This window comes from Oncorhynchus kisutch, linkage group LG22 (assembly GCF_002021735.2).
Source record: "Oncorhynchus kisutch isolate 150728-3 linkage group LG22, Okis_V2, whole genome shotgun sequence".
Classification (NCBI taxonomy): Eukaryota; Metazoa; Chordata; class Actinopteri; order Salmoniformes; family Salmonidae; genus Oncorhynchus; species Oncorhynchus kisutch.
Window position 1 is genome coordinate 17,185,066 of NC_034195.2, and position 26,548 is coordinate 17,211,613.

At 42.5% G+C, this 26,548-nt stretch overlaps 1 protein-coding gene across 1 annotated transcript; it reads right to left on the reverse strand.

Annotated features, from left to right (window-relative positions):
* Positions 1-2: 2 nt before the first annotated feature.
* On the reverse strand, positions 3-24,125 carry slc6a13 (solute carrier family 6 member 13). The gene is made up of 15 exons (XM_020456998.2): positions 23,877-24,125; positions 14,605-14,805; positions 12,946-13,080; positions 11,928-12,068; positions 11,438-11,522; positions 10,937-11,069; positions 9,928-10,062; positions 8,456-8,559; positions 6,625-6,749; positions 6,077-6,189; positions 5,668-5,805; positions 4,779-4,881; positions 2,420-2,520; positions 1,960-2,130; positions 3-1,770 (listed from the first exon to the last, which is right to left on the reverse strand). Exons 1-15 carry the CDS (start codon positions 23,881-23,883, stop codon positions 1,606-1,608), a joined length of 1,857 nt encoding a protein of 618 aa, XP_020312587.1. The 5' UTR covers positions 23,884-24,125; the 3' UTR covers positions 3-1,605.
* Positions 24,126-26,548: the final 2,423 nt, after the last annotated feature.

A 26,548-nucleotide genomic window follows, 5' to 3' on the forward strand; every position in this document is an offset into this window, starting at 1 on the left:
AACCATGTTTATCATGTGCTTTATCACATATTGGACATGGTATACAGCTTTAAAAGATATACACGATTGTATACATTTAAAAAGAAAATCAAGCCAAGAATGAGAGCAATGCAAATATCAATGTATTACATTTCAGAATAAAAACTGACATAAGACTATGATTAAAATGCTAATACACAATGATTATATCTCCAAGTAAGCTTTTGAATCAATTGCAATACATTTACAGTAAGTCTGACTCCATCCGAATCGCAAACAACAACCTCAGGCTAGCATAGCCTACTAGTTAGTCACCTACAGGTTACTACAATAGAAACAGAGACACTTGCACTTCAGGTGGGCTTCAGATTTCTTTTTGACACAAGTTTTGTGACATAAATCTGGATATTAAATATATTACAAGATATTACATTTTAGGACATGCACATATTTCAATCTGAAGTCACAGTGTTCGTATGAGAAATTGTTAAAGGTCCAATGCAAGTCATTTCTAGGTAACAATGAAGTACCATACAATGATTGTTTTCAATTAAGATGGTCAAAAAGAAACACAAATAGCTTCTTAGCTAAGAGCAATTTTTCAAGCAATACTTTTTCTTGGACTGTCTGGGAGTGGTCTGAGCAGGGAGAGGAAAACTGAAAACTGGCTGTTATTGGCAGAGTAGTTTGGAACTCTCTTTCTTATTGGTCTATTAACTCGACTGGCAATGTCAACAAAACAGGCTGAAATTCTAGGTGGTCTTTTCAAACAGCTTTTACACTAAAAAGGCATTATAAGCATTTTCACAATTTCACAGTATTATTACAACCTCGTTGCGTGGAAATGTATATAAAACACAGAAAAATCTAGTTTTTGACTGCACTGGGCCTTTAAATGATGTATTACTTATTGTAACCACAATGACATGATGATTTTAGTTGGCATATGCCTATCTGATTCCTCCATGTGTCATGTAGAAATGTTGTCAGTTAAGGTTTAACAGGTAAATTAATAAACATATTGATTAGAATGATGTATTACATTCAACTCATATGACTGCAGCGAGTTCGACATGATGCACTAAAAGAATACTTAATCATAGCAAATTGTGTACACATATGCCCGAGAGATATCCATGAAAAAAAGGAAAATAAAAGATGCTTCCTTAGAAAGCAGGTGCGATCATCAGACAAGTCTCAACCACAATGGACATATAACAAATCACTGAATCACACCATTTCAATGTCTGCTCAACTTTAGCCATTGGTGAAAGAAATCAGCAAAACACAGCTAAAGTTCGTGGTTGATAAGGCAACAGTGGGAGAGAGAAGTAGAGAGACCGACTCTCCCGTGGATGGAAGTGTAGATGGCGGAGAGCCAGTAGCATTGAGTGTGTAAACATAAGAGTGTACACGACTTAACAACAGGACAGCATCTGAAGCAGTAGTCGGTACTGTCTCTGATAGACCTTGCAGGAGAGAAAGAGCTAAGGCACAGCAGCACCAGTGTCACTGCATCTGTGCTCATTTGGCCGCAGTTGTGCAGTTATGAGGTATCGTTGAGGAGAGGCCATGTCAAGGGAATGGACATGGGACCTCAGAGGGTCTGAGTCCACGTTCCCAGCTCTAGCAGTTGGACTCCTTCTCGTTGACGGGGAAGTAGCCTTCCTTGGTGGGAGGGTGTCTCTGATGGAGGCTGTCCCCATCGCCAGGAAAGATGGCCAGCAGCTTCTCCTGCTCCTTCTTGGTTTTAGGTAAGTCAGTGGATGCCGTGGTCAGGATTGTAAAGCGCTACAGAACAACAGAGGAAATAGACAACAACTATTGTAGATGCTTTATTGTCACATACACCGGATAGGTGCAGGACATGATTGGTTTGTTATATTGGTTTGTATTGATTTCTAAGTTACAGTAGCTTAAGCCATGACATGCGACAATAGCAAACAGAGGGTGAAACAGTGAGTGGTGTGTGTGACTAACCTCTTTCAGGGTGCCTTCCACAGAACACATTTTGATGACCACCCAGAGGGGAACACAGAGCATGGAGGACAGGGCCAGGAGCCAGCCCAGGCAGTAGCCCCACCAAGGGTACACATACTCATTGTTGTACTTCAGAGGGGTGTACTTGATCAGAGAGAAGGCAAAGGTACCCTGCAGAGGCAAATAAATGCAATCAGTTGTGTCTCCGTGACAGTCACTGGTTGCTACGTCCTAGGTTGAGTCAAAAACATTTTTTTGTGTTGATTTAAAAACAACAATACTGACTTGCTTTCATTTGGGTCTTTATCCTCCTTTTGAACCTTTCCCACTTTCTACAAAATCTCTGTGAATTTTATTAGCCTAGCTGTGCAATGTCAGATGCTTTTTCAATAGTAACCACCAGTGGGCACCCCTCAGTCAAGAGACATAACAAGGTTGAGTTCAGAAGAAAAATACTCACTAAGCAGGTAGCAGGAGTGAAGAACATCCAGCAGTATTTGATAATAGGTCCGGGACGGTAGCCAATCATGTCCTCAATGTTGTCATAGAAACGGTCAGCACCTACAGGAACAGCGAGGAAAGAGAAGAAGAATGAGACAGGAGTCAGCAGCGGACAGATACTCATTAAAGTTTCAAGTTTTATTTGTCTTAGTATACACTGAGTATACCAAACTTTACACCTTACTAATATTGAGTTGCACCCCCCTGCACTTTTGCCCTCAGAACAGCCTCAATTCGTCAGGGCATGGACTCTACAAGGTGTTGAAAGCGTTCCACAGGGATGCTGGTCCATGTTAACTTAGTTGTGTCAATTTGGCTGGATGTTCTTTGGGTGGTGGACCATTCTTGATGCACACAGGAAACTGCTGAGCATGAAAAATCCAGCAGCGTTCCAGTTCTTGACACAAACCGATACGCCTGAAACATACTACCATACCCCGTTCAAAGGCACTTATTAAATATTTTGTCTGCGCCCATTCACCCTTTGAATGGCCCACAAACCTAATCCATGTCTCAATTGTCTCAAGGCTTAAAAATCCTTCTTTAATCTACACTGACTGAAGTGGATTTAACAAGTGCCTTAAATAAGGGATCATAGCTTTCACCTGGATTCACCTTGTCAGTCTGTCATGGAAAGAGCAGGCGTTCCTAATGTTCTGTATACTCAGTGTACACATCCAACTAAATGCTTACTTGCAGATTCCTTCGACATCACAATAAGAAATTACTCAAATACTTCTAGTAAGTTAAACCACAAGTAAATGAAAAGTCATTATTACTTATGATGCTTATGTAGTATTGACTCAAAACTAAATGAGATGTCACATCAACTCAATTTAAAGTTATGATAACGAATGTACTTTTTTTTTACCAGCATGCTCTACTGCAGGTAATTAAAACATATATATTTTATATCTGTGTTTTTGCATGTGCGTTGACTGATTAATCTTATGCTACACAAAGATAGATTTAAAAAATTCTAAACTAATCCAATCATTTAGCTAGATTTTCTTGTACCTTTCACTGAAATGGTTGTTCCAGTTTAGTCTTAGGTAGTCTCCTTCCACTGTTCCTAACACTGGCAGTCATTATGAATGCAGATTGCCTTTGACAAAAAATAAAAACTGTTGGATATCCTAACTCTGTCTGGATTCCAATAGGAATTATACATCATTTTGCAAGTCAGCATAATGTGGGTTGCAATCCAGAAATTACAGTTGGAAGATTCCTTCAACCAGGAATTGTTTTTGAAGATCTGTGAATTTTGGGAAAGTTACTGAAATTTTGCCACCCCACTTGCAAGCCTGATGTGGCCTGTATAAACCATGAGTTTCAGGCCACTGTATTAGGGTAAAGCTAGACCTCAATTTATGGCCTTATGAGACACTGTATGTAATGTACACTGAGTATACCAAACATTAGGAACACCTTCCTAGTATTGAGTTGGTTTTCTTAATATTTAGTATGTTTGGGTGTATTGTGATAAAGAGTTGAATTATAATGATAATCTTTGCCTAGGAACTTACTTGGTGGAGGCCACCGGTCTGAAAATAAACAAATTCAGCAACCATATCTCTGTCACTAACAAATGCAGTTATGGGTGATAACTGTACAATTCACTCGAAAAGGCAAGGCACCCTGGGAAATTATATTGGTGGCATGGCTTAGGTGGGGTGCTGCTCAACATTTTCAAACTGACAACCCAAATCTGGACCGCCTACAGGGTCACAGTGACTATCGGTTTGAGTAACGGCTACAAAATCACTTTAAGTAACTGTACTGAGATATACATGTATGCAGTGCAACAGGTTTCCTCCAAAGTTTTGAGTAATGAGAGCACATTAAGGTTTAAAGTGTGTGAGCTAAGGTGCAGAGAATCAAAGCAGGTGGTCAGTTCCGTTCAAGTGTTCAGAAGTCTGATGGACAGCAGATAGAAACTGTCTCTGAGCCTGTTGGTATCAGACCTCATGCTCCAATATCGTCTGCCTGACGATAAGGGAGTGAACAGCTCGCGGTTGGGGTGTGTAGGGTCCTTGATGATGCTGCGGGCCTTCCTCAGGCACCGTTTCGGTACACAATACAAATTTGTAACAGCTAACTGTTCGCTAAAAGTTGTATCAATCTCATCAAAAATATATATAATTCAAAATGGTCTAATAATATCATATTCAGCCAGTTGTTCCTCTCCCAGATGCCCTTTCACTTCTATTAATAGCAGACTACTGCTGGATGGCAGAGGATGGCTCAATGAAAATACCCCATTTGTCATGCTAATGTGCCCCTCAATGCATTCCCACATAACTTGGCTAAACACTCACCATAAATCCAAGCAATGCAAACAGTCTCAAAGACAGCCACAAAGAGCAGGCACGTCCCACTGGCAGCATAATAGTCAAAGAGTTGGAAGACGTACATGCCTCCCTGGAGAGAGAAATGTGTTGCGTTACGGCAGGGCAGCTAGGAACACTTTTTCTATTTCATCGTCCCCATGCCACCTCCAAGACCACATGTAGAACAACAAAATCATGCCTCGATTTCATCGACAGTGTCGTTGCATTTTGGTACACCAGAAGTACATTCATTTCCAATGGACCGCTGCGTTTGCCTTGCAGCCTTGCATTGCAGAGGCAGTTGCGGTGTGATTTATCAAACGTACGTGTCAAACTGTGTGCGTGAACGGCTTGACAGAAATGGTAGCAGAAGGTGAGTGTTGAACTTTTGCTGCACACATATCCAGATGATTGCTGCGTACCATTTTGCGCAATAACACTGTTGGTGTGATTGAGGCATTAGAGAGGCTAAACATCATGCACAGAATAAAGGTTCCCGATTTCAGTAACCTGCAGTATTTGGCTCTTTTTCTTAGCAACTTTCAATTCACGTGACAATGTGACATTCTCCATCTGTAGCTCAGTTGGTAGTGCATGGCACTTGGAATGCCAAGGCAGTGGGGTCGATTCCCATCGTCCACCCATACGTAAAATGTATGCACAAATGACAGTCGCTTTGGATAAAATATTCTGATAAATGGCGTATGTTACAAGAAATAAAGCCCTAAATGAAAACCTTTGGGATTTCATTCTTGCTGCATATTCCAACTCCTCCTGAGACACCCGTGGAGAGTTGGGGTCAGAGCCAGGGTCAGCCATTTTACAAGCGTCCATGAACCAATCGGGGTCCTGGGTAGCATTTTAGGCTGTGGCCTACCTCTGTCAGCATGATGAGACCCATGAGGAAGGAGACAATGGCCACCGCCAAGATGAAGAGCTCTCTGCGGTTCTTACGACGAAAGGTTTTAGGGTACATGTCCACCATGGCCGTCACCAGACTCTCCACACACACAAACTACAGCAGTGGAGAGAACAGAGGGGATGCTGTGTCACTGATTTAAAAAACACCACTGTGGACATTGTTAGAGCAGTGTTTACAAGCATATTGTGTGTGTGTGTCAGAAAGAGAGTTAGTGAGTAGGAGAGAGAGAGAGAGAGAGAGAGAGAGAGAGAGAGAGTGAGAGTGAGAGAGAGAGAGAGTGAGAGAGAGAGAGTAAGAGAGAGTGAGCGAGAGAGAGAGAGAGAGAGAGAGAGAGAGAGGAGACAGAGTGCTACTCTAGCCTCACCTGGCTGTCCAGACCCAAAAAGACAATCATGATGAAGAAGAAACAGGCCCAGAGAGGAGAGAAGGGCATCATAGACACTGCACGGGGGTAGGCTATGAAGGCCAGACCAGGACCTGGTACAGAAAGGGTTAATACAGGTTTTACAACAGGTCATTACAGAATTGTCATCAAGTGAGCAGGACTTTGGATCCACATTGCAACAATGACCTCCACCCGATTGTATTGTGAAACTACTAGGTTATCTTTGAATTTTCTGAACATTGAAAGTTCATTTTAAAGATTAATATGTCATTATCATGGAAAAGCCATTAAAGCACAGTTGAACAAAGTGTTTTTCTCTTGAACAGTGTGGGACATGTACTGTACAGTCAATAGCTCCTTAAGTGGTGTGCAGCGTTTATACTAATTCACATTCCAAAATATATTGCTGAAATGTACGTAAGTACTTAACATAAAATACATGTTGAATTATGAAAAATTATGACCAGTTCCCCAATGATGAACTGTCAAGAAAGGTCTGTGTGTGTCTTTTAAAAATGACTACCAACCAGATTCTGCCACCTCTGAGATGGGCACGTTCTGCTCATAAGACATGAAGCCCAGGATGGAGAAGATGGCAAAGCCTGCCACAAAGCTGGTCCCACTGTTCAGGAAGCATAGCGCCAAGCAATCTCTGTAACCCCAGAGAGGCAGTCATCAGCCAGGCATAGATACCAGCCATAACAGATGTACTGTATGTATGTCACAGTAAAAATGAACAACTTCAAAGATAAATCAATACCATATTGTGAAACAGATACTGTACTGTACAAAATACAGATAAAGATACAGAACAAATATTTCTGACCACCTGTTATTAGCGTACTAGGTTATTATTAGGGTGTAAAACAGAACAAATCACTTATCAGTCTTAGATGGTTATACCATGGATCATTTAGCTATTTGATTTAGAATTTTAGGTCCCCTGTAGGTATGCCCCCAAAATATAAAAAAAAATATTTGATAGCATTTTTTATTTATTTGAAATGCATGGAATAGCACATGTGTAAATGGCAAAATGTACAGTTAAAAAATAAATCACAAGGAATAAGGTTTTGAAGTGGGGGCGGGACGCAAAAAATGACTTACATACACTACTGGTCAAAGGTTTTAGAACACCTACTCTATCAAGGGTTTTTCTTTATTTGTACTATTTCAGGAACTCCTTCAAGACTGTTGGAAAAGCATTCCAGGTGAAGCTGGTTGAGAGAATGCCAAGAGTGGTAAAGCTGTCAACAAATCAAATCAAATTTATTTGTCACATACACATGGTTAGCAGATGTTAATGCGAGTGTTGCGAAATGCTTGCGCTTCTAGTTCCGACAATGCAGTAATAACCAACAAGTAATCTAACCTAACAATTCCAAAACTACTACCTTAGTGGCTAGTGATACATGTATTACATAAAGATGCAGTAGATGATATAGAGTACAGTATATATATATACATATGAGATGAGTAATGTAGGGTATGTAAACATTACATTAAGTAGCATTGTTTAAAGTGGCTAGTGATATATTTTTACATCAATTTCCATCAATTCCCATTATCAAGGCAAAGCGTGGCTATTTAAAGAAGAATCTCAAATATAAAGTATATATTGATTTGTTTAACACTTTTTTAGTTACTACATGATTCCAAATGTGTTATTTCATAGTGTTGATGTCTTCACTGCTATTCTACAATGTAGAAAATAGTACAAATAAAGAAAAACCCTTGAATGAGTAGGTGTTCTAAAACTTCTGACCTGAGGTGTACTTCCATAATTTTTTAAAACCGGTACCAAGTTACCTTCAGGCGAGTCACATGACACTTGTGGGGGTAGTAGAACAACAAGAACAACAAAACAAGTTTGTTTTCCTGAGAGTCTAGTGGGGTCATGTTTGTTTGTAGCCCAAACGGTTTGGATGCTACAGACAGAAGTTGGCACATAGTGTACTGTACCAACTTCAGATGAGTCCCGTGGGGCTTGTGGGGGTCATAGAGCAAAACGAAGAACACCATCGTGTCCGTTTGGACGCTACAGACGTTTTCGTGAGAAGACCAATTTGCGGGATGTCTCCTGGTCTGACAAACAGCATTGTAGCTCTGTCACGTTCCACCAAAGATTCGGAAGGCCGACATAGGCGGATTGAGACACAGCTGATATCGCTAGCTTAAATAAACAGATTTTTATGGGGATTTTTTAATTACATTAATTAGATTTGTGCATGGGTGCGTCAATCAACTCTAGGGGCTTTAAGACAGAGATGCATCTGCTTATTGTTGGGTGTCAGTCATTTCTGACTAGGGTAAGTTGGAGGTGTAGGTGTAAGCATGTGTTCTGAGGTGAGCCCTGACCTGTAGCAGTTGTTATTGTACTTGTTGTAGCTTCCCAGAGCCGTCAGACACCCCAGACAGATGGCATAGGAGAAGAAGATCTGAGTCCCTGCATCCATCCATACCTAGAAAGAGAGAAATCATACCAATGCATTTTCATTTGCTGTCAGAAACCATGGCATTGCTCCTGGCTAATACCTTTAGTTCTCTGAAGCATGTCACTTTTGTCAAAGACAGCTATAAACCCCTTCCGGTGAGACATTTGGTATGACCTACACCTTCCTCATTCTATGGTAAAAACCTGTCACCCCATTTCTCATCACTTATGTGACCACCCACCATGGCCACCCCCCAGTATGCTGGCTCTCCATCGCTATGGCTCCCCAGCGCCAAGTGTGGTACTTTTCCACCACAGACTCTGTGAACAACCAGCATAACACAGTTCTAATTTGAATTAGGGTGCCCTTTGTTCTCCCTATTCACCAAAGTCGTGCTGAAGCACTGAGGGCACGTTTCAGTCAGCTGCCTAGCAGCCAGGAATACTTCTGTATGTGTCCCAAATGGCACCCTATTGCCCATGTAATGCACTACTTTTGACCAGGGCCTGTAGGTAGTGCACTTTATAGAGTGTGGGTTGCTATTGGGACACAGTCTTTGACTTAGCTAGTCCAGTGCAAAGACACAAGCGTAAGGCAGATGTTCCCATCATACAGACAGCTTGTCTCTTCCTTCAACACAGAGTTATATTCATCCATAGAAGATCCCTGTGGATTGAAGAGGTCACTCATTTGGTTAATGGGGGCCAAAATGGAGAAGTGGTTGTGAAATGTCTCTCTATCTCTCTCTCTCGCTCTCTCTCTCTCTCTCTCTCTCTCTAGGTATGTCAATTAAGAACAAATTCTTATTTACAATAACGTTAGGGAGTGAGTGCAACACATACCTGTATATAACACACAAATAGGTTAAACAACATCATCCAAACAAACAGTCGAAAATACAAAAAAATCACAGTTCTCGTCTGGTCACTCTCTCTCGTAACCAGACGAGAACTAGCCTAGGAGCTGTGTTTGCTGACCACATTCCTCATGCCGGTGTTCATGAGACATTTATCACCTGTCCACTCGTCAAATATTCCTACAGACTGCCAACTTTACAGATTCAGTCATTCTCTGGCACAGCATTAGTTTGAGAGACAACGTCCCCCTGGTTTTTCCAATGTCATGTTCTTCTTCTATCCTTGTGGGGACCTAAAATCCACTTGTGTGTCTGTGTGTGTGTGAAAGGGCTGTGGGCGTTTTCCACTTCCCACAGATGTGATGGTATGGGTGTGTTTGTACATATAATGTGTGTGTGTGTGTGTGTGTGTGTGTGTGTGTGTGTGTGTGTGTGTGTGTGTGTGTGTGTGTGTGTGTGTGTGTGTGTGTGTGTGTGTGTGTGTGTGTGTGTGTGTGTGTGTGTGTGTGTGTGTGTGTGTGTGTGTACAGTACATGTACCTGTGGATCTGACAGGCGGCCCAGGTCTGGGTAGAGGTAGAACTTGATTCCTATGAAGGCTCCAGGCAGGGTGACCCCTCTGATGAGCAGGATAGACAGCATGATGTAGGGGAAGGTAGCAGTGAAATATACCACCTGAGGGGGATGGAATGGGAAAGGGAAAGGGGGATACCTAGTCAGTTGTCCAACTGAATGTATTCAACTGAAATGTGTCTTCCGCATTTAACCCAACCCCTCTGACTCAGAGAGGTGCAGGGGGCTGCCTTAATCGACATCAACGTTGTCGGCGCCTGGGGAACAGTGGGTTAACTGCCTTGCTCAGGGGCAGAACGACGGATGTGTGCCTTGTCAGCTCGGGGATTAGATCCAGCAACCTTCCGGTTACATGCTGCTACAGTATGTACAGTGCAGGACAATACAGCACCAAGGGTCACATATGGGTTAACCAAGGGTCTACTAATAACAAAAGCAAAAAAGTAATTGAATGTTCTCTAGTCATCTCAGCTATCACGTTATCTGCCAGACTTCAAAAGGACCACATATCTAGAGTACTTGGCTGTCCAAAGGTGTGAAGCAACATTGCGAAAATGCATAGAAATGTCCTGAAAAAGTGACCTGAATTACCAGGAGCAACTCTTAGTCATATTCAGTGCCATAGACTCTGACATGGACTGTTTCAAATCTAAGAGACTATCCTGTAAGAAAACCTTTCTATACAACTGCGCTGTTAAGTGGAACAAACTACCACAACAACTTAAAGCTATGCCGACCAGAACTTATTTTTAAAAGTATGTCAAAAGCTGGCTGATGACCGAACCATAGACCCATTTTCATGTCTGTATCTACAGTATGTAATGTATCTAAGTCTGCATCTATCTAATGTATTACACCATGCACTTTAAGGGACCACAATCAAGGGATCAATCAATGAAGTGCTCAGAGGTTCTTCCTGGTCAAAAACTGCATTAGAGAGGCTCACAGAGAGAGGATGTAGAATAGAGCCCTTTACCTTTCCAGTGGACTTGACTCCCTTCCAGATACAGAAGTAGACTAGTACCCAGGCTATGGCCAGACACAGAACCAGGTCCCAGTTGAGAGATCCTATATGATCTATGCCAGAGGAGATGCGCAGAACCCTCCGTCTACACACACATGCACGCACGCCGGTGCACACACACACCAGCACACACACACACAAATATGAGATGACTGTCAGTGTGATCATTATTTAGACATGAATATCTAACATGAACACTAAGCTCAAATATTACAGCAATAGTAATGTTGAAGCTTGTTAATTATTTACCTTAGGGGAGCATGTCATGTATATTATTTCTCAGGACGTCACACAGCCCTCCAATTCAGCCTCAAGCCAGCCTGTTTTCGTATTCAGCAGTGCTACACCAGTTGGCAAGACAACGGCCATTTGGCTGAGGAATAAACAGTAGGCCAACCGAGCTCCTTAAGGAGATGGAGAAACAATAGACTCTAAGCAGCACTTAGTACTTACTCCCAGAACTCAATGACAGGAGACGTGGCGTTCAGACGTGGCTGATTGAAAGAACCATTCCTCCTCTGGAACTCCATGCAGGAATCTTGAGAACAGAGATGCATAACAAGTTCACACACACGTTTACTGAGAACACCGGCTATGGTTTTTCTAGGTAACCCAACTCTATTGTAGTGTTACGTAAGGCTACGTGAGACATCAAATAGTCAGGGATGTTTCTGTGTATGGTGGCATTTTGGAGTTTTCCTTATTCAATCTTGTTTCCCGAGGGCAGCTCTGTCTCGAGGGCAGAAACAATGTGAATGTTTAGGCAAATATGATCACTTAAGTTGAAGTAATCCGAATTGGTTAGGGTTGGTTTAGGGGTTGAGTAACATTCGAACCAGCAACTTTGCCCGTGAGCTTTCATCATACCAATCACATTAGTTCTGCCTTTAGGCAGAGCTTCATCGAGATTGAATAAGGAAAAGTCCACTGGTGGATCTCTGACCTGTGTTCCATGTGTTGTTGCAGGAGGCCCAGGGCAGGTCCCAGGTGAAGGAGTAGGACAGGTAGAAGATGGCCCAGGCCAGGACAATGATGTAATAGAAGTTCAACAGAGCCACAATGACTTGTGTGGCGTAGCCCACTCCTGCAGCAAGGACAAAGGGAAGCATTGTGTCATGGCTCCACCTGTCACCAGAGGGCGGCAGAGACCGTTCCTAGAGACATTAACAACACTCAGGTGTGTTCAATTTACTCATTATGATTTCCCCGAAGAGGTGTTTTCTGTTGTCCTTTGCAGAACTGTGAATTGTTTCCTGAGAGTGAGTTTGTTTCCTGAGTGAGTTTGAGACTTAGTGGTTGTTGGTTTCCCCCAAGTGTACTGTGATCCTGCGGCTACAGTTTCTCAGTGAAGTATTATGTTTATCCTTAACCACGGATTCCTCATCTGGTCTCTTCTCTGCACCTGGGTCCAACCTTTCACAGCTGGATGTAATACAGCCTGGATTTGAACCAGGGATGACTCTTGCACTGAGATGCATTGCCTTAGACTGCTGTGACCCTCGGGAACCTTACCACATCACACATTGTGGTTAGCTATGATAATGTTGAATACAATGACACATGAAAACCATGACTCTATTCGCATTGCTTTTTCATCTCCGACTCCACCATTTCTCACCCGGTAGCCTATCTGGTTCATGTGTGAAGGTCTACAGTCATATTGTCCTTATTGGGGGCCAATTGAATGACTGAAGTGTTGGATACTTGGAAGTCTGGAAGTCTGCCAGTGTTGGTGGCATGCTAACCATAAAATCAACCTCCTGCTACTATTCTACAGTACATACTGGCAGACACGCAATGCAGATAACACACACACTTACTGTAGATCATTCTCAGAATTTCTTCTCTTAATCTATTCAGTAAGCAGACATGCCCGGGTGTAGTTACCTTGAAAGACATTCCTATACAGTGCACACTAAACAAAATGGAGTTCTAAACAGTTGAAGTGACCGGAAGATCACCTTCAAACAGTGGAGTGATCTTCCTCCAGCAGGTAATGCCTCCCTCGCTGGTGAACTGTCCCAGGGCTGTCTCCAGGAAGAACACTGGTATCCCACAGGTGAACAGGAAGATGAGGTAGGGGATGAAGAAAGCACCTGTTTGATAGAGGGGGGAAGGAGAGGAGTTAACAAGGTGTTGTCGCATGTGTTAGAACTCCACTGTGATTTGAGGTCAGATGACATAACCAATCAACAAGGATGCAGCATTTCAAGGCTGGACACTAAAATTGGAGTGTGCCAAAGGATAAATGCTACCTTGATTTGCGCAATTTTTTTTAAGTCAGCATCCGACCAATCCATTGCTGAGTGGGATATCCAAATAATGTTTATTCACCAAATAATGTTAAAATGTTTATCACATTTTTCAGAAAATGTCAAGTTTGCAGTTAGCTAACCGGGCTAGCTAGCTAATGATGAAATTTTACAAATATATTAGAAATGGGAGCTAGACACATAGGCCTACTCACTGGCAAAAACTGGTTGAATCAACATTGTTTCCACATCAATTCAACCCCCAAATTCTATGTGATGATGTTGAATGATGTTGAATCAACGTGAAAAACTGATAGGATTTAAAAAAAGTCATCAATGTAAGGGAATGTCATTTTTTTTCACTCAACTTCTTACCTAAATCCAATGACAATGTGACATTTTGGTTTGATTTCGAGGTGAATTACCGTTAGTTGACATCTCAACCATACGTAAATCAAGTCTAGACGTTGAACTGACATCTGTGCAGGGTGGGTATGCATCAATACTTTTTGTTCTGATGGAATGATAGGTCTAGAGACATACAAACTATCAAGTATTATACAAACTATTAAGAAACTCAGAACTACTTTGTGCACTTGAGAACAGTTTCTCCAGAGAAGGAACAAAGACAACCTTAGTCAACAGCAGTCGAACTTTGACCTGGGCAAGCTCAGGTTGACCAGCTTGACATCAGCCCACCCAACAATACAGTAGGACAGCCAGTATGTATTTATCCCTAATTCCACCACATATTGGCATATAACATTTTTTTAAAACTTAAAATAGCAATTCAAAAGTATTTAGCCTGTTGAAAAACGTGTTTTAATTAGTGTCTCCATAATGTCGTTGGATATAACAAATTCAATAAAATTAGTGTTCATGTTTTGACTTCGCTCATCTTGCCAATACAAACGGGAGTGTGTTGTTTGCTACTATTGGACTTCATGTTTAATATGTTTTGAGTGAAGTCTTGGCAGGCAGCACAGAAACATAAATACATATCAATCTAAAAACAGCAATTGTTATCCACAATCTATTAGGAGGATTTATTGCTTAACAACTATTTACATACCTCCAAATGAGCTCTTTTGAGTTTTTACATCACTACTCATCCTTAAACAGATTCCATGCCCTTCATAATTCTTTATAGCGTTAAAGCACAATGTACTCAAAGGCTCCAGTGCCATTTAGGTTTATAACAACAGGCTTTGGGTCAGTTAACAACAATATAGTAGCTAAAATTATAATACATCTACAATATGAACTGCCACTGCTGTCCTGATCAATAGTACTGAAGGAGTACTCAATTATGTACCAATAATATGAACAAAATGACGTGTCACTGAGCACTGTGATGTTAACACCCACCTCCTCCGTTCTTGTAGCACAGGTAAGGGAAGCGCCACACATTGCCCAGTCCTATGATCTCCCCGGCAACAGAAAGGACAAACTCCACCTTGTTTCCCCACTGGCCCCTCTCCTTCATCTTCTCATCGCTCTGTGGCACAATGTCCAGGGGCCGACTGTGGTCATTGGAGGGGTCCATCTTAGGCAGGCTCTCCATGTCGCCTGAGGAAGCAACACGTTAAAGTGAGTGAGGAGAGGATAGACACCGGGAGAGTAACACTATTGTACCTCATTATATAGGCTAACCCCACAGCCTAAAGTCTTGTATTGACTGTGTAGTTATTGTGAGCAGGGGAGGGGTTTCTGTGTATCTTTATCACACCACTCCCAGATCAACAGGCTTATCATAAAGTAAACACTTCACAGTCCCTAAGCCTCCCTGGGGACCATCTCCTGGAAATGAGGAATAGGGTGAGAAAAAGGTCTTTGAACGTGGCTCAATAACATGGGGGTTATAGGGGGCGTTGTATGGACTCAAACGATAAGTTATGAAGACTCCTAAGACAACAGCATGAAATATTAAAATCAAAGGCTGTGCATGCATCACCTTTGAATGTTTGGAACAAAGGTCAAGCAGCAAGAGGTGTGAGGCAGGGACGAATTTCAAGACTTTCTGTAGTTCTAACGGAGGATTTGCAGGAGGCACGAAAGTGTCAAACATGAAGTGGTGATAAAAGTGTCATACTTGAGTAAAAGTAAAGATACCTTAATAGAAAATGACTCAAATGAAAGTCACCCAATAAAATACTAATTGAGTAAAAGTATTTTCGTTTTAAATATACTTAAGTATCAAAAGTAAAAGTAAAAGTACAAATCATTTCAAATTCCTTATTAAGCATAGCCAGGGACACACTCCAACACTCAGTCCACCAGATCAGTCCACCAGTCCACCAGATCAGTCCACCAGATCAGAGGCAGTAGAGATGACCAGGGATGTTCTCTTGATAAGTGAGGGAATTCAACCATTTTCCTGTCCTGTTAAGCATTCAAAATGCTTTTGAGTGTCAGCAAAAAATGTATGGAGTAAAAAGTACTATTATCTTCTTGTAGTGGAGTAATGTTATGTAAATAGCAAAGTAAAGCATAGATACCCCCCCCAAAAAACTACGTAAGTAGTACTTTAAAGTATTTTTACTTAAGTACTTTACACCAGTGCAAAACATGCATAGTCACATTGACATGTCACATATGCCACTCTGTCTGTCCCTGGCTAGAACGGGTCCACGGCTGTACGAGCTGGGAAACTCGTAGCCGGCCAATGTTCAGGGCCAGTGATGCTGAAAGAGTTTCTCTCTGTACAGGAAACAGGCAGCTCACTGACCGTGCTCACTGCTGTCATGTCTCATTAACAAGGCCTCTTGCTGCCCTCTCTCTTGCTTTCTCTCTCCCGGTTTCTCTTTCACTCTCTCTCTCTCCCTCTCTGTCTCTTCTTCCCTCTCTCACTCTTTCTCTCTCCCTCCTCGCTTTTTTCCTCTTTCTTTCTATCTCTCTCTCTGCCGCCCTTCTCTCTGCCTCTCTCCACTTTGGCTAGTCCAGTGGCCCCTCCTGTCACAGATCAAACTAAACAAATTCATGTTGAGTTTAGGTCCGTAACAACAGGAGAGATGGCTACCCCACTGTGCCAGAAGCCTTGAGAATGTGCTCTCAGCTCAGCCTCTCGCTGGCAGAGCAGGGTGGGGTGGATGGGATGGAGGGGAGAGAGCAAACATTTTCTGAGCCTGGGCCAAATTGTGGCCAGCGGTAAAAATAGAGTCCCTTGTTTTCAGAAGGTGTTTGGTGGGAATGAAGGCTTGGCATCATAAAGGACTGGAGACCCTTATTGGCCAGGGCTTCTTTGTGCTGCTCTGAAGGAGAGCAGAGCTCCAGGCTGCCAGGAAGCCTGATCACACTTTACCTTGGTTTTCACAGGCTCAGTGTGGGCCAAGGGGGCAGGGTGAGCCACAAGCGAAATTCCTTCACACTGAGATCTCTCCAGACTCCAGTCCAGGGGAGCAGTCCACACTTATTTTGAACTAGGTGAGAATAAACATTTGCCACATTATTTGTAACAGGACGGGACAGAAATAGCCAATTTCCAGATCGATGTTTACAGAGAAGCTAGGGGAAGTGTGGGCTGTGAGAAATGAAGACCAAGACTGAGGAGGACTGAGCATGCCAAGCCTCAAGCCAAGCTACTGGGCCAGCGTTCACGACTCTCTTAAAGGCCTGCACTATAACAGACTCACTGACTGACTACAGCGGGTAGTGTACTGGATAACACTCTTTCTGTCCCTGTACTGATGGAAAGGAACAAAGCTGCTTTCCACCCATTAGTCATCACTTTGATGATCAAAACACAACACAATATCGCGAAACGATGTTAGGGTTTCGTCATGGTTTATGTTTAGGAAACAGTTAGTTATTTCAATCATAGATAGACCATAGATGGAGGAAGGACTTCATATTTCAGAAAGAAACTACAACTTTAAAGTGCTATGTGACTAATAATCAAAACCCTTAAGTAGAGTGGGTCCAAATCTGCATGTGCTTCCGAAAAGGGAATGCAGCCGTGAAGTAGCACAGAGCCATGAAGGAATGACTGCTCAGCTGCAGTGTTTTTCGTGTTTATCGTCTAAGGAATGAGCGTTACACCGAGGCCTGTACTCTGGAGCGGGATCGTGGAGGGAAGTGGAGGGAGGTTGGAGGTGGAGGGTCCATCATGGTCTGTGTCACAGCATCATCGGACTGAGCTTGTTGTCATTGCAGGCAATCTCAGCGCTGTGCGTTACAGGGAAGACATCCTCCTCCTTCATGTGGTACCCTTCCTGCAGGCTCATCCTGACATGACCCTCCAGCATGACAATGTCACCAGCCATACTGCTCGTTCTGTGCGTGATTTCCTGCAAGACAGGGATGTCAGTGTTCTGCCATGGCCAGCGAAGAGCCCGGATCTCAATCCCATTCAGCACGTCTGGGACCAGATGGATCGGAGGGTGAGGGCTAGGGCCATTCCCCCCAGAAATGTCTGGGAACTTGCAGGTTCCTTGGTAGAAGAGTGGGGTAACATCTCACAGCAAAAACGGGCAAATCTGGTACAGTCCATGAGGAGGAGATGCACTGCAGTACTTAATGCAGCTGGTGGCCACACCAGATACTGACTGTTACTTTTGATTTGAAACCCCCCCCCCCCCTTTGTTCAGGGACACATTATTCAATTTCTGTTAGCCACATGTTCAGTTTATGTCTCAGTTGTTCAATCTTGTATGTTCATACAATTATTTACACATGTTAAGATTGCTGAAAATAAACGCAGTTGACAGTGAGAGGACGTTTCTTTTTTTGCTGAGTTTATATGACTAAATTGGTTTTAGGTGGTTTGAACAACCAGTTCATATACAAGATGTATACAAGATGTTAAGAACAGCTGCTCTTTCCATGACATAGACTGACCAGGTGAATCCAGGTAAAAGCTACAATCCCTTATTGTAGAAAAGGCTCATGGAGTTGGTGGAAGAATCTTTTAATTCATGGCCACTTGCTCAGCTGGGCCAGGGGCGCTTTAATTAGGTCAGGTGAAAATGTCAGACAGATCTCAACTCATTAAAAGGAGGAAATCGCCATCGCCCGATCTCGCTGCTTTCTCTTCCTTAACTCCGTCTAATCCAGAAGTTCTGTGCGTCCATGAATCCACGTAAATCCACCAAACCTGTTACCTTTCATCTGAACCTGTCCTCTGAACTATCTGTTGCGATCGGGAGAGCAGGCCATCAGGTATTGTTTATTACCGCGGAGCGCAGCTTTGTTCGCATGCTTCAAACCTATTGTGTAATGTAAATGGTCAATGATCACGGCCCTACAGATCATCACAAGCCAATTATGCCATCGATAAATGGTTAATATGTAATGAAATTACATGTACATATGAAGACAAACTTGAAAGGGTGAAATATGAAACGTCATTGTTTGCTGAACTGATCAATTCTGATAACAAAGTGATGGGGTTGATAGATTGAATAACCAATCACTGTTGGAATTATTTGTATTATTCTTCTCATGATTATGATAAATAGTTACAAGCCTAAATGACTCAAGGGTGATTCCTATTGACTTCTTAATGAACTGGATTGCTGAATTCCCTAATTATGTTAATAATGAGAATGATTGTTATGATTTAATCTTTGTGATTATGACTTTGATTGGATACATGTTATTGTGTTTCCTTTGTGATGCAGCACAGACAAACTACCCAGTAAATATACCACTTTATGGCTAAAGGAATTCCTGCCTCAGTCTCATCCATTCCTCTGTCACCTGACCTGTGACCACCTGTTCACCTTCACTGTCAGTCATCCTATATCGAATCTTCCATTCCTCTCAAAACATTTGGAAAAGGCTGTTGCGCAGCAACTCACTGCCTTCCTGAAGACAAACAATGTATACGAAATGCTTCAGTCTTGTTTTAGACCCCATCATAGCACTGAGACTGCACTTGTGAAGGTGGTAAATTACTTTTTAATGGCATCAGACCGAGGCTCTGCATCTGTCGTCGTGCTCCTAGACCTTAGTGCTGCTTGATACCATCGATCACCACATTCTTTTGGAGAGATTGGAAACCCAAATTGGTCTACACGGACAAGTTCTGGCCTGGTTTAGATCTTATCTGTCGGAAAGATATCAGTTTGTCTCTGTGAATGGTTTGTCCTCTGACAAATCAACTGTAAATTTCGGTGTTCCTCAAGGTTCCGTTTTAGGACCACTATTGTTTTCACTATATATTTTACATCTTGGGGATGTCATTCGAAAACATAATGTTAACTTTCACTGCTATGTGGATGTCACACAGCTGTACATTTCAATGAAACATGGTGAAGCCCCAAAATTGCCCTCACTAGAAGCATGTGTTTCAGACATAAGGAAGTGGATGGCTGCAAACTTTCTACTTTTAAACTCGGACAAAACAGAGATGCTTGTTCTAGGTCCCAAGAAACAAAGAGATCTTCTGTTGAATCTGACAATCAATCTTAATGGTTGTACAGTCGTCTCAAATAAAACTGTGAAGGACCTCAGGGTTACTCTGGACCCTGATCTCTCTTTTGAAGAACATATTAAGACTGTTTCAAGGACAGGTTTTTTCCATCTATGTAACATTGCAAAAATCTGAAACTTTCTGTCCAAAAATGATGTTTCCATGCTTTTGTCACTTCTAGGTTAGACTACTGCAATGCTCTACTTTCCGGCTACCCGGATAAAGCACTGAATAAACTTCAGTTAGTGCTAAATACGGCTCCTAGAATCCTGACTAGAACCACATTTTTTTATCATATTTACTCCAGTGCTAGCCTCCCTACACGGGCTTCCTGTCAAGGCAAGGGCTGATTTCAAGGTTTTACTGCTAACCTACAAAGCATTACATGGGCTTGCTCCTACCTATCTCTCTGATTTGGTCCTGCTGTACATACCTACACGTACGCTACAGTCACAAGACGCAGGCCTCCTAATTATCCCTAGAATTTCTAAGCAAACAGCTGGAGGCAGGGCTTTCTCCTATAGAGCTCCATTTTTATGGAATGGTCTGCCTACCCATGTGAGAGACACAAACTCGGTCTCAACCTTTAAGTCTTTACTGAAGACTCATCTCTTCAGTGGGTCATATGATTGAGTATAGTCTGGCCCAGGAGTGTGAAGGTGAACGGAAAGGCTCTGGAGCAACGAACCGCCCTTGCTGTCTCTGCCTGGCCGGTTCCCCTCTTTCCACTGGGATTCTCTGCCTCTAACCCTATTACAGGGGCTGAGTCACTGGCTTACTAGGGCTCTTTCATACCATCCCTAGGAGGGGTGGGTTGAGTGGGTTGAGTCACTGATGTGATCTTCCTGTCTGGGTTGGCGCCCCCCCCCCCTCCTTGGGTTGTGCCGTGGCGGAGATCTTTGTGGGCTCTACTCGGCCTTGTCTCAGGATGGTAAGTTGGTGGTTGAAGATATCCCTCTAGTGGTGTGGGGGCTGTGCTTTGGCAAAGTGGGTGGGGTTATATCCTTCCTGTTTGGCCCTGTCTGGGGGTGTCATCGGATGGGGCCACAGTGTCTCCTGACCCCTCCTGTCTCAGCCTCCAGTATTTATGCTGCAGTAGTTTGTGTCGGGGGGCTAGGGTCAGTTTGTTATATCTGGAGTACTTCTCCTGTCCTATCCGGTGTCCTGTGTGAATTTAAGTATGATCTCTCTAATTCTCTCTTTCTCTCTTTCTTTCTTTCTCTCTCTCGGAGGACCTGAGCCCCAGGATCATGCCTCAGGACTACCTGACATGATGACTCCTTGCTGTCCCCAGTCCACCTGGCCGTGCTGCTGCTCCAGTTTCAACTGTTCTGCCTGTGATTATTATTATTTAACCATGCTGGTCATTTATGAACATTTGAACATCTTGGCCATGTTCTGTTATAATCTCCACCCGGCACAGCCAGAAGAGGACTGGCCACCCCACATAGCCTGGTTCCTCTCTAGGTTTCTTCCTAGGTTTTGGCCTTTCTAGGGAGTTTTTCCTAGCCACCGTGCTTCTACACCTGCATTGCTTGCTGTTTGGGGTTTTAGGCTGGGTTTCTGTACAGCACTTTGAGATATCACCTGATGTACGAAAGGCTATATAAATAAATTTGATTTGATCCTACCTGTCTGGCTACCCACACAGATTCCATTAATCTTTCACTTATTGATGTCACTTCAATAAGTGTAGATTAAGGGGAGTAGACAGGTTAAAGAAGGATTTTTAAGCCTTGAGACAACTGAGACATGGATTGTGTATGTGTGCCATTCAGAGGGTGAATGGGAAAGACAACATACTTAAGTGCCTTTGAACGGGGTATGGTAGGAGGTAGTAGGTGCCAGGCGCACCAGTTAGTGTCAAGAACTGCAACGCTTCTGGGTTTTTCACGCTCAACAGTTTCCCGTGTGTATCAAGAAAGGTCCACCACCCAAAGGACATCCAGCCAACTTGACACAACTGTGGGAAGCATTGGAGTCAACATGGGCCAGCATCCCTGTGGAACGCTTTCAACACCTTGTAGAGTCCATGGTGTGACCATTTGAGGCTGTTTTGAGGGCAAAAGGTGGGGGGGTGCAACTCAATATTAGGAAGGTATTCCTAATATTCGGTCTGCTCACTGTACTTAACATAAGTCATGACATTACCCCTGCTTGTTTATTAAGAGACCTCATAACATAATAATACTCAGTTAAATCAGTTAGGGTGGCTACTTTGAAGAATTTAAAATATAAAGTATATGTTGATTTGTTTAACACTTTTTGGGTTACTACATGATTCCAAATGTGTTATTTCATAGTTTTGATGTTTATTTATTTTACCTTTATTTAACTAGGCAAGTCAGTTAAGAACAAATTCTTATTTTCAATGACAGCTTAGGAACAGTGGGTTGCCTGTTCTGCAATGTAGAAAATAGTACAAATAATGAAAAACCCTGGAATGTGTGTGTCCCAAACTTTTGACTGGTACTGAAGATCTGTGTGAAAACCCACCATATTGAATGTGATCAAAATGTACTGTCAAGGCACAAGTTCCTGGATCAGTTGAGGACACAACTAAGTGAAAACCACCAGTGAAAATGTAAACTATTAAATTGATTTCCAACACAGGATCAGGTCTGCTAGAAGGACCCCATATCATAGAGCAAAAAAATCTGAATCTTTAAAGAACCAGAAAATCAAGTACCAAATTCAAAACTATTTCTAAAAATATTACTGTACTGAATCGTTTTGTATGCCCATAACCCTGTCCGTCTGACAGAACAAAACAATAATATTGTAGATCAGTCCCATTTATCATAAAAGTGCAGCAGCTTAGGATGGGCAACGTACAAAGAATAACTTCCCCTGTGGCTCTGACTGCATCTATTGTGGTAACACTGTCACGATCGTCGTATTGAGGAGACCAAAGCGCAGCGTGGTGTGAATGCATACTTTAATGAATGGACAAATAAACACGACGTACACTATACAAACTAACCAGACAACCGTGACCGCTATAGAAACTCTGTGCTAACATACAACATCACATAGACAATAACCCACGAACCCAAAATGGCAACCTAAATAGGTTCCCCAATCAGAGACAACGATAAACAGCTGCCTCTGATTGGGAACCAATCCAGGCCACCATAGACCTACAATATGCCTAGACCAGGCCCACATCGAGACATACAAAAACCCTAGATGAGACAAAAACACACATACCACCCTCGTCACACCCTGCCCTAACCAAAATATATAAAGAAAACAAAGAATACTCAGGTCAGGGCGTGACAAACACATTACATATGGATGATCTCACTGTATTCCTGTCGAGTAATTATGCAGTTACTCTAGCCACAATATTGTTGCTAAGCTACATTAACTAAGCTACTAAGCTACAGTAGCTTAATAATTATCTTGTAATTACATGATGGAGTTGGGGGATGGTCCCGCTTTAAAATAACTACTAACTTATAAATGCTTTATATAGCACACAGTCTTCATAAGCATGGCATAAACCCAAACTATCTGTAAGCTTATGTCATACTGTGTAAAGGGTGTTTAAAGGGTGATTTAACATCTCCTTGTGTAGGGTGCATTGCCAAATCAGACAACAACCCAATTTAAATGTAACTCTAAAGACAAAAGAGCAAGGTAAATCATGCATGCCTCCAAAAGTTATTAATTAGCCAAGGTTAACCAGGTCAGTAGGGGTTGTTAATAACCCTCCCTATACAGCAACACATAGCATTTGAAATTGTTTAGATGTTTAATGCATTTGAATGTGGTCACCAAGAGAAGAGCTGTCGACCTTCTCACATCTCAGAGTATGTCCATGTCTTGAATATCTTAAAGACTGGGACACGCTCCATGGACAATAGCTCTACTCGATAGGGCAACATCTAGACTATTCCCAACGTCAGCTACAGTTTTCAACATTGTACAATCAGAAAAATGCCAAGTAATTTGTCACCAAATGCCCTAATAAGGAAGCATCACCAAACCAGATGAAATATCTTCATAAAGACAAACCAAGCATGAAGCAGAGCCAACATCTAAGATTCCCAAGTGCTCACAGAATATTCATTAAACGTAACCATTCAACAAACGTATTTTTAGAAGAGCCAAAATCATGCCAGCCAAAATAAAGTAGGAAATATGTCACTGTAATTGTGCCTAATGCTTTCATCAGTACAGATACATGGGAAAGTAAGCATTTTCTTCACCCAGTGGTACTCACCTTTCATAATAAAGACAGTCTGATGGTTCGATTGGTTAGCCAGATATTGGCCTGTTGGTGTCTAGGTTTTACTATATAACGTGCATGGAGGGGCGGGGGATCTCGGTAACTCCAAACTTAAGTTCAGCCTTCAATGAGCTTCTCGTTTACTTTGCTCTGCACCCTCTTCTACCCCCCCCCCCCCCCCCCCCCTCTAGTCCCATTCAGAAACCCCCACACACTCTCTCTCTCTCTCACACACACACACCCACACGCTCCATGCAGCACACTAGAGGTCTGTGCCGTCTCAGTGTGGTGGGCCGATTGCATAACCTTCGACACACATGCTCACAGGGTCTCTCTTTCGGCCTATGCACTCTTAGGAATGAGGGTACAGTATCGTTCCCTGGGGTACAAAATATTAAAATACACAATGTACCTTCAGAAGTACACATAATGATCTCACATGGTACTGTTCGATGCCTTTTAGGGTACATACAGAGTATAATGGTAAATGTTTGTACCCTATATTTTGAATATAAAGGTACAATCACCACACACACTTACAAAAAATGGATACAATGTGAAAGTACATTTCTATTTCCCAGGGTACAAACACATTTTGTGTATCCTCAATATACTTAAGAATACCCAACATAAGGTACAATTATGAATTTTTGCCACCTCAAGGGAACTAATGGCTTTGTCACTGCGGTGGTACCCGAAAAAAAGGCTAAATGTTACCATAATATAATTATTATAATCATCATAATATCATATATGCTCTACTGCAGGTTGATTAATATCTGAGTTTTTGCATGTACATTGATTGAATGATTGATTGATCTTATGCTACACAAAGATAAATAACATACATTTGTCTCAACTAATCCAATCAGTTAGTTCGATTTTTTTACACCCTTTACTGAAATGGTTGTCCACTTTAAACCTTTACAGTCTTAGTTGCGGGTGAATAAAAATTCCAACTGTTAGATATCCTAACTCTGGCTGGATTCCAAGAGGAATAATTACAAATCCCTTTGCAAGCCAGCATAATGTGACTTGAAGGTAGGGTTGCACATTTCTTGCAACATACACAAACCTCCCAGGTTTTCCAGAAATCCCGGTTGTAAAAAGTCTCGGAAACAGGAGGGAATAAGCAGGAAAGCCTTTAAACAGGATCATTTGAAAATCAGTGAATTTAGCAAGCCTACTTGCAGTCCTGATGTACCCTGTAAACCCATGAATTTCAGGCTGTTGTATTAGCGTAAATCTAGACCTTTATGTATTGGCATAAAGTTTCATTTGAATGATAAAATGCTGTATACCCAGAACTTATTTGATGAAGGCCACAGACTGAACATGATCAAATTAAAGAAAATGTGTCTGTCACTAACAAATACAGTCATGGGTGGTAACTCTACGATGCACTCGAAAAGGCAAGGCACACTGGGAAATTATATTGGAGGCGTGGCTTAGTGGGAGAGTGGCTTTCAGATGGTTATTTTGGCCACTGTTTATTGGAAGTGTTGTACAAGTTTAACTGGTCTATGGTAGAGGTACATTATTGTCAATGTGGTTGTACTGTATAAAGGCAAAAAAGCATGCTGCCTATGGGAGGGCAGCTCCCGCTCAGCACAGTCAAAACACTTCTTTGTCCTGGCACCCAATTGGTGGAACCAGCTTCCCCCTGAAGCTAGGACAGCAGAGTCCCTGCCCAACTTCTGAAAGCATATAAAACCCTACCTCTTCAAAAAGTATTTTAAATAATCCCCCTCCCCACCTGCCATCCCCCCCAAAAAATGTTTTACAAAAAAAAATCTGAACCAACACTGCTCTTGACTCCCCCCCTTCTACCTCTGACTTTGCTGATAACTACATTATGGAGGGAAAGTGTACTTACTATGCCCGTGATACAGTGCATTAAAAAAATGAAATATTACATTTACAAAAGTATTCAGACCCTTTACTCAGTACTTTGTTGAAGCACTTTTGGCAGCGATTACAGACTTGAGTTTTCTAGGGTATGACTGTACAAGCTTGGCACACCTGTATTTGGGGAGTTTCTCACATTATTCTCTGCAGATCCTCTCAAGCTCTGTCAGGTTGGATGGGGAGCGTCGCTCCACAGTTATTTTCAGGTCTCTCCAGAGATCTTCGATTGGTTTCAAGGCCAGGCTCTGGCTGGGCCACTCAAGGACATTCAGAGACTTGTCCCACAGGCCACTGGCTGTGCAATTAGGGTCGTTGTCCTGCTGGAAGGTGAACCTTCACCCCAGTCTAGAGCACTCTGGAGGAGGCTTTCATCAAGGATCTCTCTGTACTTTGCTCCGTTCATCTTTCCCTCGGTCCTGACGAGTCTCCCAGTCCCTGCCGCTGAAAAACATCCCCACAGCATGATGCTGCCACCACCATGCTTCACCTTAGGGATGTGTCAGGCTTCCTCCAGACGTGACGGTTGGCATTCAGGCCAAAGAGTTCAATCTTGGTTTCATCAGACCAGAGAACCTTGTTTCTCATGGTCTGAGAGTCCTTTAGGTGCCTTTTGACAAACTCCAAGTGGGCTGTCATGTGCTTTTTACTGAGGAGTGGTTTCCGTCTGGCCACTCTACCATAAATGCCTGATTGTTGGGGTGCTGCAGAGATGGTTGTCCTTCTGGAAGTTTCTCCCATCTCCATATGATCCCGCAGGT

Excerpts from the sequence above, each read along its gene's own strand:
- slc6a13 (XM_020456998.2), bottom strand. Across the intron at positions 6,750-8,455 it reads TACAATAACAACTGCTACAG|AGATTGCTTGGCGCTATGCT; the intron begins GTCAGGGCTCAC and ends CTGGGGTTACAG. Across the intron at positions 4,882-5,667 it reads GTCTCATCATGCTGACAGAG|GGAGGCATGTACGTCTTCCA; the intron begins GTAGGCCACAGC and ends TTCTCTCTCCAG.